The sequence below is a fragment of the Thermobia domestica genome, chromosome 11, assembly GCF_964235325.1.
Source record: "Thermobia domestica chromosome 11, izTheDome1.hap1.1, whole genome shotgun sequence".
In the NCBI taxonomy this organism is placed as follows: Eukaryota; Metazoa; Arthropoda; class Insecta; order Zygentoma; family Lepismatidae; genus Thermobia; species Thermobia domestica.
In genome coordinates, this window is record NC_137464.1 from 117568890 (window position 1) to 117592078 (window position 23189).

Genomic DNA, 23189 nt, shown 5'->3' on the forward strand with positions numbered 1-23189 from the left:
CATGCAAGACCTTTCTTTGATTCCCAGCGGGAGCTCATGTAGTTCGGATTCCACGTTAATTAGTTGGTCCCGTCTTATATGGTCTCGCTGCTGAGAAGGACGTTAAACTCAAAATCAACTCAATTCAACTTCTCTCTCTCTCTCTCTCTCTCACACACACACACACACACACACACAGACAGAGAGAGAGAGAGAGAGAGAGGGAGAAACACTGTATATTTTTACTTTCCAAGTTAAAATAGAAAATTTTCTGGTTTCCGAAAGCTAACTGGAAAATTATAATTTGTTGTTGTCTAACTTTCCTCTACAGGAGTTGAATTTTATAGCTGAATGTGCAGTTAAATATAGTGGAAAATTTTCCACCAAATATCACTATACATAATATCCAAAATTCTCCGGATTATGAAAAGTTTTTTTCACTTGTTTCTACATCGTGATGAAAATTTTCCGATTAATGAAAATTCCTTTCACTTGTTTCTACAGAGAAATAAAATTTTCCAATTCGCAAAAAGTTGATTTAATTTTTGCTTCAAAATTATGAAAATTTTCCGACTCATGAAGTTCTTTAATTTTTCCATACAAGACAGAAAATATTTCGATTCATGAAAAATTGTTTCACTTGTTCTTACATAGTACTGAAAATTGTCTGAGCCATGAAAATTTTCAGATTCTTTAAACGATCTTTCACTTTTTAACATTTCTATACATGAATTCAATCAATTTTATGAATACTGAGGAATTGTTACTTGATCACTGATATTTGTTAAGAAGGGAAAATTTTCCAGAAAAATATAGAAGAAAATTTTCCACCTCACATCACGGCTAAACAACGATGTAGGAATAAGTGAAGTATGTTTTTATGAATCGGAAAATTTTCCGTTTGAAAATTTTCCGGAAAATTTTCATCACTGTATAAGATAGTCAATTTTTCGATTCATGAAAAATTGTTTCACTTGTTTCTACATAGTACTGAAAATTGTCTGAGCCATGAAAATTTTCAGATTTTTTAAACGATCTTTCACTTTTTAACATTTCTATACATGAAGTTGATTGATTTTATGAATACTGAGAAATTGTTACTTGATCACTGATATTTGTTAAGAACGGAAAATTTTCCAGAAAAATATAGAAGAAAATTTTCCTCTTCACACCACGGCTAAACAACGATGTAGGAATAAGTGGAGTATGTTTTTATGAATCGGAAAATTTTCCGTTTCAAAATTTACCGGAAAATTTTCATCACTGTTCCTAAAACAACAATCGTGTGTACCAAATGCAGCAGATTTGTTTGTGGGAAACATAGTGAGAAAGTAAACATTTGCGAGAATTGTCAGCTTGACACTGAAAACTCCGATTGAATACTCCGTGAAAAGTTCCGCAGTACAAAGTTACTTATATCAATAGCATATTAACAGTGGCGTACATTGTTCAAGAACTCAAAATAATGTGATGTAAACATTGCCAAGATTATAAATTTAGTATTAGCTTCACATAATAATATATGAAAGCTATATATGGTATCATCCGTCCAATTAATTTTATTGAATAATACTCAGCATACAGTTACATACAAATAAGCCTAAATACATATGTAGACAATCATAAATATTATATGAAAAGGTGTGTTTGTTAATTATACTAAATTTCACAACAATAAAATCTCATTTAAGTGCAATAATACAGTGGACATTTTTTAACCCCCCCCCCCCTGGTCCACAGCGAAACGGGTTGACGTTTGGTCCTGCGAGGATTAATCTTCGCAAAACCGTAACTGCTGGTAATTAGAAATAATAACGATTTAAAAACAATAAGAAAGGAAGTCGGCCAACTCATGGTACACGCAATATTTCTACTTCACAAATGGAATGAAGAAAAGCTTTGTCAGAATGGTCGAATGCTGGGTTGAATCCCAGACTTCTCAATAGAAGCGCAAAAGCACCACTCAGTCATGTTTGTTGTGCAGTTGTAGCTATTTATCTTAACTTAAATATATTCGGTAGTTCTTTTTTTGTGTGGTGGTGGTGGTGGGGTGGGAACAGTTCCATAATTATATGAAGGGTGTGAGCCAAGAACATGGTAACTAACAAATTTTCAATTGCAGAGTTATGCAGCACCAGATAGACAGCAACGCATACCGCTTCGTTTAATCCTTCATGTATAATCTTATGTGAAAAATCAGCTTTCCGACTTTCAAAATGGATTGTGCAGCAGAAAATTTCTAATTTCTTAAAATAGTAAAACTGTGGGTTACCATGTTCTTACCTCACACCCTTCATATGTTGAATCCCTCTTGTTAAAAATACAGAAAACTTGAGGACTGAGTAAACCGTCATGGTGCTTATATAAAACTGTAGAATTTCAAGAATATACAAAACCAAAAGCTCTAGATGTGCATCATTTAAGTGTATCATATAGATCTAAGCAATTTTCTTATGTTTTACTTTAATTTTATTTTGTTCCAAAAAGAGAAATAAACACACTGCTGAACAAGACTGCACTTATTTAATATAAAAACACATTTACACGTGACGTTTCCATCTTCTAGCCAAGATCCTGTACGTCTGATGAGGATCTTGGCTAAAAGATCGAAACGTCACGTGTAAATGTGTTTTTGTATTAAATAAGTGCAGTCTTGTTCAGCAGTGTGTTTATTTTTCTGATTTTATTTGCAAGACGTATGACTATGATTGTCTGTCAGCCCAAAAAGAGGGTATGGAATATTTTGAAGTAAAAATACTACATAGAATTTTGCTACTTATTTGAGTATTTTTTAAAGAAGTATTTACTTTTAGGGTTGGCTGGTTTACACCAGTTGTTTTTTTTTTTTTAAATAAACCTGGTTTAAACCAAAAAATAAAATAAAAAGAACGAAAAATGCGAATCGTGTGAAATGCATGGTGACGTTTCCACACATCAAACCATCTGCATTAGTTTTATTTCCTTTTCACCTTTTAATCAAGGTGTCCCATGTTCAATTCTCGATCGAACCACAACCCTTCTTTCATGCGTAAACAAAGTAGCGGTTCGGACGTAACTAAGCGAAAGTCTTTTCCTTGATAACCTCGGTATTACGTAAGGATGTTAAGCCTGAACATACGAAACGAAACTAAATTGTATATTTCCGCATGCCTGAATGCCTGTTGTTTTATAAAGAAGCCAAGGTTGCTTAAATATATTGATATAAATTGGCAAAATTTATCGATTGCCTACGTAGCTTCCAACATTGGCTTGGATTGTACTTTCAATGATAAGTACTGTACGTACTAAATTTGTAATTTAATACCTCAGTTTTAGCGTACTGATTATGATACGTTGACCTTTAAATTTTACATGCAAAGCAATAACAGGATTTTTTTGTTATTGTTTTACATTTAGAGTAATGACGGGATTTTCCCGATGGCTAGGGCGGGAGATTCTCAACTTAAGAAATTTACTGACCGGACTTCTTTAAGCTTATGTGACCTCTTCCAGCATAACCCCATTGTTGCATAATAACACCGAGGCGAAACAAACTTATTTCTGTCAATATGTAATATAAATACATAAAGGAAAATATCTAAACCCCCCAAAAAACCGATTTAAACCAAAAAACCTAGTTTAAACTCCCCCTCAAAAAACGGGTTTTTGGCATTTTCAAAAACATCCATGGTTCTTGCCAACCCTGCTTACTTTTGTACGTAGGAAGTTAAAAAAAAAATATTATATACATTGGATATTCCTTTGGAATTCATAATGTAAATATGTTGAGAAGTAAAACTGTTTGATATATCTTTTCGAAATTCATGGTTTATTTTCGAGGTTTTATATTATTATCGGCATCAACCACTAATTAAATGACTTTTTGTGTTATAGAGAAGCGAAACAAAATCTGCTTTATCAATTTAACGCAGAATTTTCAAAAAAGCTCAAAATTTCCCAAGCAAAAAAGCGAAGCAGAAAAAACCTAAAGCGTATTACCATTAACACTCACTATGAAATGGAAATGAAATTGTAATTACATATATAAAATCCACGAATATTTATTCTATGTTAACATCCGCAATGAAGACAGTATATAAACTACAGACACACGTTTATTCAACACAAGCCGATATTAAGCCATATTCTAGAATCAAAAATGATTTATTTAAATTCACAAAACATTATACACTTATCTATAACTAGACAGCTCTACGAAGCAAGTTAAGAATAGATTTGTAAAATATTTACACATATCCCATCTTTCGGACAAAATAGCCTCTTAATATCTTCAAAAACGATTTACAAATAGAAATATGTAAGGTGCAGATTAAGAATAGGTGCACTTATTGAAAGTAATAATATATGTCCAGCCTTTCAGACAAGATAGACCCTTAATATGTTCAAAGATGATTTTTATAAGCGACGTTAAATTCCTTGCTGTAGATTTACTTTATAAGGATCTCAATAATTCCAGAAGTAAATGTGAGGGGGAACGCGAGTGGACGCCGTTATCCCACTTCCAAATAATATCTATGGCGTCCCCCACTTCCTAAAAAATTACAGTGGGCAAAGATAGGCAAAGGGGATGAGATGGACGTCATGCGCCCCCTTACCTTTTCAGATCTACTTTCACCCCTGAGTAAGTCAATACGTAAATGCAATATTTTCCTACTTTTTTTCAGGTTGGTTCTACGGCATTTTGTGCTCATCAGACGCTTCACCGTTAACCTCACCTGTGGTAAGTTACAGTGTTATCACATCAGTTCGCTTTGCGTTGTTGAAAAGTAAAGATGGCTGCGCCACGCAGAAACAACAGCGTTCCTTTTTTTTTGTGTGTGTGTGTGTGTAGTCTGGTAGTGTACGCTGAACTGAAATTTATAGAAGACTTTCAACACAATACGGAACAATGTGTTGTCACAGCAGTGTTTACCAGTGGATTCAAAAGTTCAAAAGTGTTCGAAAGATCATGAAGAATGAGGAAAGAGCGGAGCGTCTAGCTACAGCAACAACTGATAACATTATTGAACGAGTCCGTGCTTTGATTTTGAAGAACAGAGTAGTGACTATTGATTAAGTGATAACCTATATGCAGATTAGTCATGGTTTTGTATATGGCATCATGCATACCAGGATCAACTTTCACAGTCTGTGCGAGATACATAACGAAAAACTCGATGAAGAGCACAAGCGAAACCGTGTAAGAAACTGTCAGCATCTACTGGACCGTTATGCTAACGAAGTTGAAGCGTTCCTCAGGCGAATCAAAACTAGAGATGAAACGTGGATTCATCACTTAGAACTAGGATCAAATGCCAGAGCATGGAATAGAAGCACCCCGGATCTCCCGTCGAAATGAAATTCAAGAGTCAACCGTCTGCAAGGAAAGTGGTGCTCACAGTGTTTTGGGACTCACAAGGGCCAATCCTGGAACATTATCTGTGAAAGCGGTAACAATTAACTGTAAAAGGTACAGTGATATTCTGGTAAGCAAATTGAAGCCTGCAATTCGTAATAAACGCACAGGTCGATTGTGGGAAGTTGTTCTTGTGTTGCATGACAATGCGCGTCTACGTACCGCTGCCCACAGTGCTCAATCTCTTCGAGTGTTGGAGTATCCTGCGTACAGTTTCGATCTCGCTTCTTCGGATTGTCATTCGTTTGGTCCACTTAAAGATGCTCTCAGAGGCCATCAATTCAGCTTCGATCAACAGGTGAAGTAAGTGGTGCATTCGTGGCTTGCTGCGCAACCAAAAACCATTTTTGTAGAAGATATCGAAAAGTTTGTGCAACAGTGGACCAGGTGCATTGAAACGTAGGGTAACTATGTTGAAAAAATGATATGAATAAAAACATTGTACTCTTGTAGTAATCTAATACAAATATAGAATTGAAATTACTATGTGACTTCATAACTCTTAAACCATCAGACCAATCTCGATCAAGTTTTCAACATAGATGAGGTTCGCGCATGGGATGGTTTTTATTATTTCACTTTGACGGCACAACTTAGGGGTGAGGGAGGAGGGAGATATTTAAGAATGATCAAAAATGACTGATATTTATGTTAATCCATAACATCAATGAATCAACTATATACTAAGTATCAAAATGTCTGAAAACAAAATCAGAAATTCTATTTCAGCTTCGCTATCAGCAAAAACCATGCGTGGAATAGCAATTGGAAAATGGAACACATACTTATACTATGAATTGAATATCGTAATAGAAGAGTGTGAGCGCATCTAAATGGAATAGTAATTATCTAGAAAACCTACCAGTGAACTATGAAAGGAGGATTTCAAGTATCAGAAGGTGAGTTTAACAAATTCAAAGAACGACAGTCACTCTACGTCAAAATTGTGGGAGAAGCTGCATCTTTATGTTGCATACTTTAGCTATGAGCAATAGTAACGATATCATACAAATTATACAAATAGCGACTGAAAATATTGTTCAAATTGCAAATAACATAGAACAAGTTGGTTTCAAATATTTGGAATCGAATGGCATTTAAGAGGTTTTTGAATTGTAATGTGAACACTTAACTAAAATGAAATTGGAAGAAATGCTTAACATCGATTTTAGTGAAGAAAGAGCTACAACCTGTAAGGAAAAAGTAACATTGACCTTTAAAATAGTGAATGAAGAACTACGAGTGTCTAATGATCACTGTGAAATTTAATAAAAATCGATTCATGTATGGACAGATGCCTTTATATCTATATCTATACTGTATATATACCAAATACGAGCCTGAACCAGAGTTGCCAACATCGGAGAATAAAATTATCGGTTTTGTCTTTAAAATTATTGTATATTAGATAAAACTATCGAACATTCGTTATGCACATGATAATTGTAGAAACAAGTATAATACTACTAATAATAGCACTAATATATAATAAACTTACTTCCTAATCTTTTTCGAACTCCAAACCGGCGTCACTGTCCTCATCATCATTTTTTATCTTTATTTGTACCACCATATATGTTTGATGTGTTCATTGGCCCAATTATTGTTTTACTGGGTTTAAATTCGACAGTTCTGTATACACGAGGCAGCAAGCATTACACCACTAACTGTACGTTGAATTCTTAACGGCCTCTTTATTAAGTACATTTTTGAAAATACACACTCATAATCGGCACTAATATGTGGCAAAACTAACATATCTAACAAAACCATTCCCAATTCTAACAATTCGTCGTTTCTATGGTGGTCTTTAGCATTTTTTATAAAAATATCCAAAATTCGTCATCTTCCCGCGCGGAACACAGATCTTCGGGAAACACCGCGTAAGACAGTGCTCTCCACTGATTGTCTATCACTTACATATCACGATTGTTTTTCGCGGTAACGCGACGGTTATGATTGCGAATAACTTGATGAAGGAAATTAGGAAAGGGGGTAAAACTAAATAATAATAATAATAATAATAATAATAATAATAATAATAATAATAATAATAATAATAATAATAATAATAATAATAATAGTTAAAATCTTTCTCTTTTACGTCCCACGGTAATTCCCTGAAAGGTTGAAAAGTGGATCATTAATGAAAATGGATGGTGTAGTAATTGATTTAATGAGACTGTGGAAGGAGAAGAAGAAGGACGAAATTATCCACGGACACCATGTTGTCAACCACAAACTTACGTAATTTGGTATCAACGAGGTACCCCTTGCATTGAAGAGGAATGCACTACCACCGATCCAAGTGCTCTCCATAGAAAATTAAGATGTAGAATTGTTTGTTAATATGACTAACTGTTGTAATTAAGCTTACCTGAAAATATTATCCTCTTCGTTAGTCTTACAACGGAAATGTCATTCTCCTCGTTGCCTTGCATTGTCCTCCGATGTGGTGGAGTATGTATTGATTCTATTCTATAAGGCTGGCAAGACTTACAGTATTCATCGGAATTCAAGATAACTTTTCCTATCATAACGCCGTTTCTGAAAAATTATATGAGCAATATAATTTATATATAATCTAATGGTAGTTAAATTTATTTGTACTAAAACATTTAGAAAAAATGTATTAATTATCTTGAATCCGAACTAGATTTTGCTGTTTATTAATTTCTTTTATGACAAAGATAAATAAAAAATGGATATTGATTTAAAACATAATTCTAAACTCAAGTTGTATAATGATATTAGGATGGAAAGATTTAGAAGCATGACTATTTGTTTTGGTATATCTAACAAGAATGTTCAGTGAAACCACGGTGAGATAACACCAGAAATTTAAGAAACAAAAAGTAATATAACACCGTCCCCCTTTATCCTCTGCCTTTCCCAATTGCGAAGCTTCCCCAAAGTTTACAGAGTGGCAATCATCGGTTTTGAAATCACTACCCCAAAATCATATAGGATCAACTGAAAATATATATAAAATCATGGTTCGACTAAAATTGCTTCTTCTGCCACGGACTACTATGACAAATTAGTCTCAGAATTTCGTACCACACTTTGAATTTTTCTTAGTTTAATGCTTATCAAAGTTACAGGCTTATATTAATATTAGTACAAGGTACGCCTGAAAAGTTCGTTGAATGGTCTCAGAAAATTAAAGGAACGAGAAGTTAAAACAAAATACTTTTACTGGAATTCAAAGTAATCATCATTATCTACAATACACTTGTGACATAGATTGTAAAGCACTTGTAAAATGTCAGCAAACGATACTTATCGAAGCACTAGGATAACGCTTTGTTGGATATACGCATTATCGGCGAAGCATAAGACATTCCGGGATAATTTAAGGCGCAGAAACAAAAATAAGTTTGCCGGCGCCAAATCTGGAGAATAAGGAGGATGTTGAAGAATAGTCGTCTTGAGTCGACCGAGAAAGTTGAACACTTGCGGATCGCATTGTATGGACGACCGTTGTCGTGGAGGAAACTGCCCACTCCGGTACAGCTCTGTCCGAACCATTGGGATACGTTGCAGCAACAATTTCAAAACTCACTCGTAAACTTTCGCGTTGTTAGTTGTCCTTGTTTACAAATTCATGACGGATCAAGCTCTTGCTGTCGAAAAAGGCGATCAACAACGTCTTAATCTTGGATTTTCTCAGCAGACCTTTTTTGAGAGGCGGAGAAGACGATGAACACCATGCCATTGATTGTTGTTTGGTCTTCGGATCGTATTGGTAGCACCAGGTCTCATCTCCAGTAATGATGGTTTCCGAAACCTACGGATTCCAGTCAGACATGTCAATGAAAAGGGCAGATGTTTCCATCGGAGTTTGCTTTTGCTCGTCTGTGACCGTGCGCGATACAAACTGGGCACAAATCTACCACTTTCTTAAATGTTCGTGAGCTATAGTGGGTACACTGTCTTTGCTTATCTTCAACTCTTCTGCTATCATTCTTAAAGATATGCGCCGATAATCACGTTTTCGTCGCACTCGTTCGATTTTGTCTGCGATTGTGCTTGTTGATGGTCGACCCAAACACAGTTCATCCTCGACACTTTCCTTTCCGTCTCTAAAACGTTTAAACCATCAAACACACAGTTTCTACTCATTGGTTCAACATCATACACTTATATTAATATTCCTTGGGTCTCTGTTGCCGTTATCCCTAATTTGAAGCAAAAATTCATGATAAAACATTGGTCCATTTTGTCTCGACACGAATTCTCACATCGAATCCGATAGCTTGGTCGCAGGTGCACCAGTGCTTAACTTCTGTGATTTGCACAATAGGGAGTGATTGTTGATATGTCTTTCAATACGTATGCTTGTCCAATGTGTTAAAAACCTAACCAGCCCGGTTTTTAACACATGGTGCCATTCACAGAACTTTTCAGATGCACCTTATACATTATTACAATATTCGAAGAAACAATTTGTCTACTTTATGTTGTCAGTTTTTGTTTTCATGATTTCGTAATAACCTATCTAAAAATGACCTATTTCTATTGTTGCTGCATACCATTCTTTGTGTTGTTCTGAATAATAATAATAATAATAATAATAATAATAATAATAATAATAATAATAATAATAATTTCTCACTATGGTTACTTCACAAGGAAATCGAATATAAATTTATTATAAATAATAATTATGTAATCGTGATTCGAGATCAGTACTTGTAGAACTGCTATGAAACAATTTGTTTCTAAAGAAAATGGTACATTTATTACTGTGATTACTGGTATATCATAAGAAGTATTTCCTTCGTAACATTAGTAACATGCAAAGGATTATAGCAAAGAACAGCCAATTTTTAACATGGGATTGAACTGTTTTTCAAAACAATGATTTTCTTCAATGCGTTAAATTAGGGTTATACATAATAAACATACTGTATGTATAAGATAAAATGATTTAGTAAATCTCTTAAGAAATGCTCTTTTCCCACAATTTTTGAAAATATTCTGGGTAAATTACTATGTATAAGAAATTTTAAAAAATGCCTTATGATGAAAAATGTAATGAAAGAGTACATGTGCCGTTTTGTAGACATGTTAAATATGCGTGTTTTCAATTTGATACTTTGTAGACGTTACTTGTTATTCTTATCAACGACAGTTAATTAAATGTTTCGATTATTTTGATTCTTTTATGTTTTAATTTCCCTAAGTACTCCTGGAAATTAATTTTCATGCTGTTAGAAATAGTTATTGGTTCGATCGTTATTTTTAAAAATCTTCCTATTATTTTGGTTACTTCGGCAGGTGGTGAAGTAAAGCTAAGCCATCGAGAGAAAGAGTAAGATTAATCAAGGAATTGTTCTTACAAGGCTAAGGCTTGCAGTATTCTGACGCACAACATACCAGTACTTATTACAGTAAAGTGAAAGTAAATCAACATTCAAAATATAACATCTGCTGTTGGACTGTCTGCAACACTTGTCTGCCAGTTCCTCGATTCTACGCCAATACGTTTTGTTCTTACAAGGGACATCACCCAATTGTCCGGCTCCGATTTCAATGAAATTTTTATTGCTGATAGAGGACATGTATTCATTACTTGTGATGACAGAAATTTTTGCCATGGTGCATGTTTTCTATTTTTTAATAATTTTTAAAGGTTGTGATGTGGTTAATAGAGATTACTGCAGAAGTCCCTTACTACCCTTTGTAAACGGAGTGTTAATGAAAGAACAACCATGTAGATACGTATAGGGCCTAGGTAGAAGTCGTATGGTACGTATGACCTTGATGGCAGCCATCTTGAAATCCGCCATTTTGGATTAAAGTGAAGTCTTGAAAACTGAAAACCATAGCATGTGACACCAAATTTTAATAGTAAATTTTCCCCAAAAGTCAATGGTATGCTTATTTTTGTTCTATAGTTAACCAGTATGAATTTATGACTCTTATAATGTACACGAAACGTCCATTATTCGATCTTTCAAATTGGCAACAGTCCTCATTTTCATCGCATGTTTTAAGATTCCAACTGGCACTTTGCAATTGTTTCCATGGCTCATGTTTTCTAAATTTATTACATTTTTTAAGAGTTGCGATTTGTCAGTTCATGAATAGTGTTGGGATAAGCATCCAGCAATCTTTCTGGATTTTGAAGACTTACCATGTAATTATTAATTTCATAGGCAATGTAATTATTTATTTCCTATACCTGCCCTTCAAAAACTCGTTTACTGACATGAATCATCGCAGAACGAAAGAACTCCAACTTTGCATTCACATAATACCGAAGGCGTAGCTTGTAATGGAAAGTAAATGAGACGAGAAATCAAATGAAAATTCACTTCAAAAAAGAAAACGAAATATGATTGTTGTGCAAATCAATGGTCTTTTGTTTTGTTTTATATTTATTTGTTTATTGTATATTTATTTATTTATTTATTTTCTATGGCAATATTTAAGCTAGTTAGACAAAAGAGTCATTCGTTTTCCAGCGATTGTTGTCGATGGTTTATGTTTGTAAGATTTATAATCAGTATTGATCGGGAACTCGATTAAGTTATACCTCTTTATAAACAAGTTACCTGTTTTCATATTTTGTTCATGGTACAAACAGTGTTTTGGGAACAGTCATATTATGTCTGATATTTTCTATCATTGCTGCTGTTCCTTTAAAGTTGTAAAGTTGTATTTATTTTAAAAAAAAATACTGTTTGTCGTTTGCGCAACATGTAGGCTACATTTCATGATAATTTTGAGTTCGTGTTACACCAATTTCTTATAATTTCATTTGTATTTCTTTACATCACTTAGGTCCATAGGTTTCTCATGTACTCTGGGTTAAAATAAATAATTACACTGCCTGGGAAATTAATAATTACATGGTAAGTCTTCAAAATTCAGAAAGATTGCTGGATGCTTATCCCAACACTATTCATGAACTGAGGAATCGCAACTCTTAAAAATGTAATAAATTTAGAAAACATGAGCCATGGAAACAATTGCAAAGTGCCAGTTGGAATCTTAAAACATGCGATGAAAATGAGGACTGTTGCCAATTTGAAAGATCGAATAATGGACGTTTCGTGTACATTATAAGAGTCATAAATTTATACTGGTTAACTATAGAACAAAAATAAGCATACCATTGGCTTTTGGGGAAAATTTACTATTAAAATTTGGTGTCACATGCTATGGTTTTCAGTTTTCAAAACTTCACTTTAATTCAAAATGGCGGATTTCAAGATAGCTGCCGTCAATGATACCCTTATCGTATCACTTCCCTCTAGGCATAATATGTATTACCGAAACATTTATCCACTTATTATCATTAATACGCGGGTTACAAGCGGAGGTAAGGTACTTACGCACATAGTAAGTATAAACAATTAATATGCCTGTAACTTTTCACGAAATGGGCGCATCTTAAAACTGACTTCACTATTGTCTTCCTGATTAAATTCTAGCCCGAAATTATGTATCATATTACCCTATTCCCATTTAAAAAACTTGACCTTAATTCAAAATGGCGGATTTCAAGATGGCTGCCGTCAAGGTCATACGTACCATACGACTTCTACCTAGGCCCTATGCGTATCTACATGGCTGTTCTTTCATTAACACTCCGTTTACAAAGGGTAGTAAGGGACTTCTGCAGTAATCTCTATTAACCACATCACAACCTTTAAAAATTATTAAAAAATAGAAAACATGCACCATGGCAAAAATTTCTGTCATCACAAGTAATGAATACATGTTCTCTATCAGCAACAAAAATTTCATTGAAATCGGAGCCGGACAATTGGGTGATGTCCCTTGTTAGAAACAAAGTAGTCAGCCAGTCATTGTCGTTTCCACCTTTTGCTAGTTGGTGAAGCATCGTGATTTCAGTTAAGTGTACCATGGACAGAAACAGGCAGTAACTCGAATAGACAAGGTCAGGACTATATGCCAGGTGTGGCGTAAGTTCAACGCCATCAAGTTTATGTAATTTTTGTTACGTTTTTCGAGTAGAGTGTAGTTTTGAGTTACCATGTTGCATCAGAGAGCGCTTTTAGTTCACCAATTCAGGATATTGTTGACGTAGTGTACCATACATTGGCTGCGACTGTTTGGAAATAAGGTCGGCATTGATGTATTACAGGATCGAATTTCACCCGAATTACGCCCTCATAGTTCCACAACATACAGAGCAGGACTTTACCTCTAAAGAGTGGTGTTTGACGACAGGTTCTGAAAGTTGGCCCTTGCTCAATTGCTCATTCGGATTTTGAAAAACATTCACTTTTCATCTGATGTGACAGGAAACTTACATCACGCGGATTTTGCAACAGTTGTAGACGTACATCCATCTCCTCTGCAGCTGAGCTGGGATCAACTCAGCACAATGCGGCAGATTTTGATGGTTCTCCCGAGTTTCTGAAGGTACGCACTACGGTGGACTGAGACGTGCGAAGTTGGTTTGATAACTGTCGGTGCTGGTGGATGGATTATCATGAATGGCGTGTCAGATAACCTAAAAATCTGTTACCCTAGGGCGGCCAGATCTTGGCTTATCTTGAACATTTAACAAACTCCAGCAAAATTTCTGGAACCAACAAATTGCTATGCCGTGGTTCATTGCAATTTCTCTTTTGGATAGCAAAAGTTTTGGGTTTCTTCGATGAAGTTGTGCCCGAGTTCGAATTCATATAGTAACAGCTTATGTGATTGGGCACTTATCGTCACTAAAAACTGACTGCAAATACTTCGTGTTAAATAGTCAGCTTGACATACTACGGTACTTCTTGGGCCAATTCAACTTTGTACTTACATATCCGATTACGACACACATACACACACGTCTGACAGTTGGAGTGCGGAAATACTGCAAAGCTTGTAGTAGTGTCTGTTTCTGTTTATCAGTAGACGTCGTGAATTATTTTAAAAATGAAGTAGCTCACATATAGTAATTGCCGATTATCTCAGTCCAGTCATTTTCAACTGTATGCTCTGATGTCACAATTTGCTGGTCGTATTCTCACAAGTAAGGTTTCCCAGGTGATGCACGCCGATTTTAATCAAACTTCACAGGTTTGTAGAACAGCAAAAAATAAGCGACACGTATTTTTTTGTAGCGGCCTATATGCATATTTAGGCGGTATAATAGGGCTGTCAAAATGGGACAACAAAGCATACTTTTGGTAATAGCGCAAAAACGAGAAGAGATAGCCAAACATTGTAAAGGAGCAAGTTGTCATGACACGATAAGCATTGCAATAACACATAGCGCTTCCACGGGGATAACACACAACATTCGCAAATGGACCAATCAGGGATGAAAAGCAGTCACAGAGCTTTATCTATTACGCGGAGTTTAAATAATGTAGGTAAGAATAAAGAATGATAAAGAATAAGTGATACGTGTTTTTTCGTTTTTGCAAAATGAAACAAAAAACGTAAATAGATGCATCGTTATCTCAATGTCGAAAGATTGGAGAACTGGGAATAAGAAGATGTGAACGCCTGTATGAGAGGCAACCTGTTAATCAGTTTTGTAGAACTGGTTGCAGGTGACAGGTAGAATCCTACTCGAGAGATGAATACCAAACATGGTCTTATTGATCAATGGTTTATATGTTATATCTATTAGTAGTTAGTGATTGCGAACAGTTCAATGCTCATGATCAGTAATTTAAAAGCCACCCAGCCAGTAAACGAAATCACACCCTTCCTGTAAGAATCGGCCGTATAGGATGGTAATATAAACATTGATATTGTTTTGCAACAAGCCCCGTTGTAGGGATAAATAGGCCCTTTGCGGGATACTAAACAACATGTTGAACACAATTGAACAGGTTGACAAAAATAGACAATTCATAGTCACATGCATATGAACATGCATTTAAACCAAAACACATGAATGTGTTACACAAGCACTATTTTAGGTAATATGCTGTATGTTGAACCATAGCCGACTGCTATTTAACAGAATGTAGCGTAATGTCGAATATTGTATGGAACGAATATAAGCAATTGCAGTAAATATTCGTCATACAAATGATTCTTATTGAAATCGGACATGAGCCTAATAGAACTTTCTTGACATAAGCAGTATTAAAACGATATTAAATGATTCATGGCTACATGTATTTGTTTCGAAATATACAAATATAAACAGTATAAAGTATGGCACGTCAAATGAAAATGAAAAGTCCTACAACTAACTAACAAAACAGTTCCATTGAACAAAAATTAAAAGTCCTACAACTAACTAACAAAACAGTTCGATATACATTTACGAAAACAGTACATAAATTCCGTTCTTGGCCATTCAAATGCGTTTGAATTTGCCACATGTCAATATTGGAAACCATTCCTCTGTTGTATTAATAGATAGAACTAAACATAGCATTCCGAACACAAACTTCTAGAAAACAGGTCTAGCGTCATTGACAAAGAATTGGGCATAACTAAAGCCGAAGAACATGCAATTCATGTTGTTTAGTATCCCGCAAAGGGGCCTATTTATCCCTACAACGGGGCTTGTTGCAAAACAATATCAATGTTTGTATTACTATCCTATACGGCCGATTCTTACAGGAAGGGTGTGATTTCGTTTAATGCTGGGTGGCTTTCAAATTACTGATCATGAGCATTGAACTGTTCGCAATCACTAACTACTAATAGATATAACATATAAACCATTGATCAATAAGACCATGTTTGGTATTTATCTCTCGAGCAGGATTCTACCTGTCACCTGCAACCAGTTCTACAACACTGATTGACAGGTTGCCTCTCATACAGGCGTTCACATCTTCATATTCCCAGTTCTCCAATCTTTTGACATTGAGATAACGATGCATCTATTTACTTTTTTTGTCTCATCTTGCAAAAACGAAAAAACACGTATCACTTATTCTTTATCATTCTTTATTCTTACCTACATTATTTGGATTCCGCGTAATAGATAAAGTTCTGTGACTACTTTTCATCTCTGATTGGTCCATTTGCGGATGTTGTGTGTTATCCCCGTGGAAGCGCTATGTGTTATTGAAATGCTTATCGTGTCATGACAACTTGCTCTTTTACAACGTTTGGCTATCTCTTCTCGTTTTCGCGCTATTACCTAAAGTATGCTTTGTTGTCCCAATTTGACAGAACTATTATACCGCCTAAATATGCATATGGGCCGCTACAAAAAAATACGTGTCGCTTATTTTTTGCTGTTCTACAAACCTGTGAAGTTTGATTAAAATCGGCGTGTATCACCTGGGAAACCTTACTTGTCAGTAAAAGTCACAGAGAGAATAAGGAGTAAACAGCAAACCATGCATTGATGAAAGACAGTAGTGTCGTAAAGATAAGGCGTAGTCGATGATTGTGCGGATACACTACTCGTGAACTCATTACTGCCAACACTTATTTTATTCCATTCAACGTACCTTGTTCTCTTCCCTAAGTCAGCTCCTATGACATATATCGGCCAGTTGGAAATTATTGCCTTAGTCAATTAGTTCATTTCCGTACTCTATCTTCATTCAGTGCAAATGAATGAAAAAGTTGCCATTAATGACTAATATTTTTCTGTGCTGGATTATGTATTACATATACAAATAAAAACCAAATTGCAGGAAACAACTAATTTAAAATTTTCAGAGAGAAGATATTTTTCTAAAAAGCTTGTTATCACTCTGTAGTGTTATCTTTCGATCTTTCTACTTACTACATTTTAATATGTGGACAGAGTTTATGAAGTGGGATCAGGACTGGGAAACAATTAATTGGATAGTCTCATATGTCTGATATATTCGCCGTGATTATTCATATTTATTATAAACGTTAAAATATTAGTTTGTCGCATATTGAAAGAACTTCTTATTTGACACTGAAACGTTAAACAAAATTTACTTAGTAGAAATCAAGTTTCCAGAGTCTAGAGTCAGTCTTAGACTAGTGCTCAGTTCATAATTGTTGATGCATGTCCACGCTGTTTACTTATAAGCTTTACATCGCCGGATCGGAATTTTTTGAACCATTGATGTAAATATCACTCATTAATTACGGTATTGGTGATGTTCCTCAGTGTCTTTGACCCGTCGTAATCAAGTTTAAACTCGTAAAGAGAAAAGCGATTTCAATTTATGTCCTTGTGTCTATAATACACTAGCACTTATATTATTCCTTGCGCATGTACGGAAACATGTACCCGTCACTTTCCGAACATACCATCATTTGTGGTTTCGGAAATTCAACTTACGTTATCCAAAAATCCAATATTTTATGTGCAAACACCTAATGATTTCATAATCTCTTTCTACTAAAGGAAGAAAAATAAAATTGAAAATGAAACCATGGAGAAGACTTCGCCATTTGAACAAAATCCGGTTGAAACGCATTATACACATGCACTGAATTATAAGTAGAGATGCAAGGGCTCGGAAAAAAACGGCTTTTTTGGAAAAAAAACTCGGTTTTTTCTGCTTCGCTTTTTTTGCTTGGGAAATTTTGGCTTTTTTCAAAATTCTGCTTTAAATTGATAAAGCAGACTTTGTTCCGCTTTTCTATAACACAAAAAGTCATTTAATTAGTGGTTGATGCCGATAATAATATAAAACCTCAAAAATAAACCATGAATTTCGAAAAGATATTTTAAACAATTTTACTTCAACATTTTTACATTATGAATTCCAAAGGATTAACCAATGTATATAATAAAAAAATTAAATTAACATCCTATATACAAAAGTAAGCAGAGTTGGCAACAACCATGGTTGTTTCTGAAAATGCCAAAACCCCGTTTTGGGGGGGGGGCAGTTTAAACCAGGCTTTTTTTGGGTTTAAACTAGGTTTTTTGATTTAGATATTTGGCTTTATGTATTTATATTACATATTCACAGAAATAAGTTTGTTTCGCCTTGGTGTTATTATGCAACAACGGGGTTATGCTGGAAGAGGTCCCATAAGCTTAAAGAAGTCCGGTCAGTAAATTTCTTTAATTGAGAAACTCCCGCCCTAGCCATCGGGAAAATCCCGTCATTCTTTTAAATGTAAAACAATAACGGGAAAATCCTGTTATTGCTTTCCATGTAAAATTTAAAGGTCAACGTATTATAATCAGTACGCTAAAACTGAGGTATTAAATTACAAATTTAGTATGTAGATATCATTGAAAGTCCAATCCAAGCTAATGTTGGAAGCTACGTAGGCAATCGATAAATTTTACCAATTTCAATCAATATATTTAAGTAACCTTGGCTTCTTTATAAAACAACATGCATGCAGAAATATATAATTTGGGTTCGTTTCGTATGTTTAGGCTTAACATCCTTACGTAATACCGAGGTTATCAAGGAGAAGACTTTCGCTTAAAGTGACATCCGAACCGCTACTTGGTTTACACATGAAAGAAGGGTTGTGGTTCGACCGAGAATTGAACATGGACACCTTGGTTAAAAGGTGAAAAGGAAATAAGACTAATGGAGATGGTTTGACATGTGGAAACGTCACCATGAAGTTCACACGATTCGCATTTTTGTTCTTTTTATTTTTTTACTTTAAACCAGTTATTTAAAAAAACAGCTGGTGTAAACGAGCCAACCCTAAAAGTAAAAACTTCTTTTAAAAAAATATACAAATAACTAGCAAAATTGTATGTAGTATTTTTACTTCAAAATATTCCATACCCTCTTTTTGAAACAAAATAAAATTAAAATAAAACATAAGAGAAATACTTAGATTTATATGATACAATTAAAGGCTGCACATCTGAAACTTTTGGTTCTGTATATTCTTGAAATTCTACAGTCAAGTTTTTTATAACCACCATCAAGGGCGCCCATCAGGAAGGGAGTGCTTGCCCCCCTAGAGGAAAATGTACTTCAGAATATTGAAAATCCAATAGAATTTTTACATTAGTTACAGCAATTTGAAACTATTTTTGAAACGTCGCTTATAATTGCCCTTCCTTGGAAACCACAACATGGACGCCCTTGACGACATCACGGTTTACCCAGTCCTCAAGTTTTCTGATTTTTTAACAAGAGGAATTCAACATATCATTAGGGAACTCCCCCCCCCAAAAAAAGGACTACGGAATATATTTAAGTTAAGCTAAATACAAGTGCACAACAAACATGACTGAGTGGTTGGCTTTTGCGCTTCTATCGGGAAGTCCGGGATTCAACCCAGCATTCGACCATTCTGACAAAGCCTTCCTTCATTCCATCTGTGAATGTAGAAATAGTGCGTGTACTGGCCGACTAGGAGTGTAGGAGTTGGCCGACTTCCTTTTTTATTGTTTTTAAATCGTTATTATTACTAATTACCAGCAGTGACGGTTTTGCGAAGGTTAGGGGATCGGTCTTTCGGACTGAAGCCTGTTCCCCAAAGTTGCGGAATGTCTAAAACGAACGAAATATCTATTAGTTATGCCTTTACTCATAAATTTTAAGCTCCCGTCAAATAAAAATTACGAATGTTTAGAAAAACTAAACATTAGTAGTAAGAAAACCCCTCCCAAAACACTTTTTTAAATTCGACACTAATTCGGGATTCAACCCAGCATTCGACCATTCTGACAAAGCCTTCCTTCATTCCATCTGTGAATGTAGAAATAGTGCGTGTACTGGCCGACTAGGAGTGTAGGAGTTGGCCGACTTCCTTTTTTATTGTTTTTAAATCGTTATTATTACTAATTACCAGCAGTGACGGTTTTGCGAAGGTTAGGGGATCGGTCTTTCGGACTGAAGTCTGTTCCCCAAAGTTGCGGAATGTCTAAAACGAACGAAATATCTATTAGTTATGCCTTTACTCATAAATTTTAAGCTCCCGTCAAATAAAAAATTACGAATGTTTAGAAAAACTAAACATTAGTAGTAAGAAAACCCCTCCCAAAACACTTTTTTAAATTCGACACTGATTCTCAGTATAAAATGATCTTCAAGGTTGTATCCGGAAGATTAATGCTATACATATAAACGAAACGAAATATTAGTTATGCCTATACTCATAAACTTCAAGCACCTCCCAAATAAAATTAGGACTTTTAGAAAACGAAACAATCAGAGAAACCCCTCCCAAAGTACTTTTCTAAATCCGCTACTGATTATTTGTATAAATTGGTATTTAAGGTTGTATCTGGAAAATTATTGCTAAATCATTGCACAACTACAGTATAACAGAAATGTGGAAGTACGGTTTGACGGACATATTTAAAAAGTTATACTTTGACGGATATATAGAAAAATGTAAGTTTAACTTTTATGCTAGAAGCTAGAATACTAAGCTCTTAGAAATGAAACACAGATGACAAACTAAAATGATCTAGAGAAGAAGAAAAATGTCGATAACTCAAAAGTTAAAATAAAGTTAAATAGCCTGTAAAATTGTCCTCAAATACTACATTCTTCATGTTAGCTTTAATTCGTAAAATATGTGCTCCATCCATCTTGATGGTGAATTACACAGATAAACATGGCATTCAGGTCGTGGAATTCTTATCTAACTATAGAATATACTATAAGAAAGCTATTTGGATAGAAAAATCATGAAAATGAAAAAAGCCATAATTTCCAAAATTCTCGTTTTCTTTTCCAAAAAGCCGGCTTTTTATGTTAAAAAAATCATCGATTCAAAAAAGCCGGCTTTTTTGCATCTCTAATTATAAGAAATGATCTTTGGGGTTAGAAACGCTCATAACTTGTTAACTGATATTCAGATACTTAAGAGTGGATTCAGTTGTAATAACCCTAGATTATGTGATATTACACTAAAGAGTGACACTGAAGCAACTCACAGTTTCCAAGTTTGTGGATATTTCCTGACACATCTGGCTGAAGTGAGTATATGCAAATCATTTATTATGGTGCCTAGACAACGGTAATCTCTGAAGGTACCTGTAAAATAAATTCATCTAAATAGCTTCGTAACAGAAATATTAAGAACAGTGTACTACTTTACTGCTCCATTTCTGTTTTCAGTAAAGATATTGATCATAAAATGTTTATGCATTTAGCAGTACTAATGAATATTGCGCTTTTTAAATCAACTATGACAGGCTTTCAAATCTATTCTGGATTTCTCATAATATATACAGGAAGCGGCAGTTATTCGAGAACCAAGGGCGCCAATTTTTTTGAGGGGTGCATTCATAAAAAATACATATAACAACCCCCAGGATCGGCGCCCTTGTTTAGAACACATTCTAGGTGCTGTACGTCATACATGTGACCCAATATATGACCTCCAACATTTTAAAGGCTAATAAAAGAAGCATTGTAAATATAAAAGGACATTGAAAACAGTTTGTAACCTCTTTGTTCTGATTTGAAAAAAAAAAATGACAATACAATTTGAAGACAATTTCTGAGGGCTTCAGTTTCAGATCGTTCAATATCCTCAGACATACGAGCATTTTCAAACTTTTTTTTCTTTCTTTACGTTTTCGGTTTAGGAGAAAAAATAGATGCGGTATAGCATTTTTAATTCAAAGACATAGTTTTAAACAGAGAAAAGGGATGTTCTGACTGACTGGTATTTTTGACAGTCTCAGCTATCCTTATACTTCCAAGTTGAAAATGAAATTATTCATAGTCTGTTTTGAAGATTCTGAGTGGGTACTGGTAATTTTATTTTTCAAAAATCAGAAAGACGATAGGAATATATGCGACTCGTACGTTACGTTTAAAGCCTCGACTAACACCTAAGGTACGCTACTTCAAAAGAGATTATAAATCCCAAACACACATACAGCGTGAAGTAAGTATACGGTTTAGTTTTCCAAATAATGTAGAGGAAGGGAAATTATCTATCTGATAAACCCTAATGTTCGTTGTTTCTAAGATCTCTTTTGTTTTGTTTAATCGCTAAATGTGTAATACTAGTGGGAAATATGCGGTTTCATTGCAGGAAATAAAAGAAACAGAAAACGGAAATTGAAAGTGATAATTCTAGCTTATGATTTAGTTATTATAAATGACTGATTTGGAAGGAGTTCGTAGATACTTGTTTTCCTTTAGATAACTTTGTGGTTTTCTTTAGAAAAAATAAAGGAAAGAGTCTTCTTTGAAATCACTACGGAAATTATATCCTGCATTTACCTCATGAAATCTTGAAAGTATTAAAATTAAGGAAGTCTAATGAAATTATTAGACATTATTATTATTATTATTATTATTATTATTATTATTATTATTATTATTATTATTATTATTATTATTTAGATTTTGCTATCTGCGTACAAAGTTAAATTTAAATTTCCATAGTAATTTACAAGTTTTGTGTAACTTTTAATAGCAAAGGAAAATAGTTATTAAATAATATTATTGTGGATATAACTGCTGCTGAATTTGTGATGCCGTTAACAAACGAGAAACTTGAGTTGCGTTGATTTTGAGTTTAACGTCCCTTTCAGCAGCGAGGCTATATGACACGTGAACCTATAGATTAACTTGGAATCCGAACCACATGAGCTACGAGAAACATGAATCGCTGTGCACAGTCTACAGAGTAAACCTTCGTTTCCTATGACAAAAGCACGACAACGTGGTTTCAAACTTCGATTGTAGACAAATAGTGCGCGTGTTCAATTTGTTTCCTCCATTTAAAAAGAAGAACTATTAAATTAAAATAGTTTTCTTTCACCATTTCAATTAAAAACAAGAGAAAACAGTCGAAAGAACATTTGAATGACAAATATTATGAAACGATTAGATGTGTCAATTGTGAAACCCTTACAAGAAGTACTGCTAAAATACCGTATCTTAGCTAGTGATCTGTATCCGAAAAGCTTTCCAAGCTGGTTGAGATGCTTTATTTCTAGATGCAAAAAAATGTCGAAGTGAACAGGGTAACC

The 23189-nt window shown here is 34.5% G+C and overlaps 1 protein-coding gene across 1 annotated transcript in view; it reads right to left on the reverse strand.

Annotated features, from left to right (window-relative positions):
* The window catches only part of LOC145664389 (serine protease ea-like), a 76063-nt gene that overhangs the window by 13400 nt on the left and 39474 nt on the right, over positions 1 to 23189 (reverse strand). Inside the window, exons 3-4 of the mRNA XM_081731052.1 lie at positions 21132 to 21231; positions 7752 to 7921 (exon numbers count right to left, since the gene is read on the reverse strand). Coding sequence (XP_081587178.1) covers positions 7752 to 7921; positions 21132 to 21231 — 270 coding nt within the window. The remainder of the gene's footprint in view (positions 1 to 7751; positions 7922 to 21131; positions 21232 to 23189) is intronic.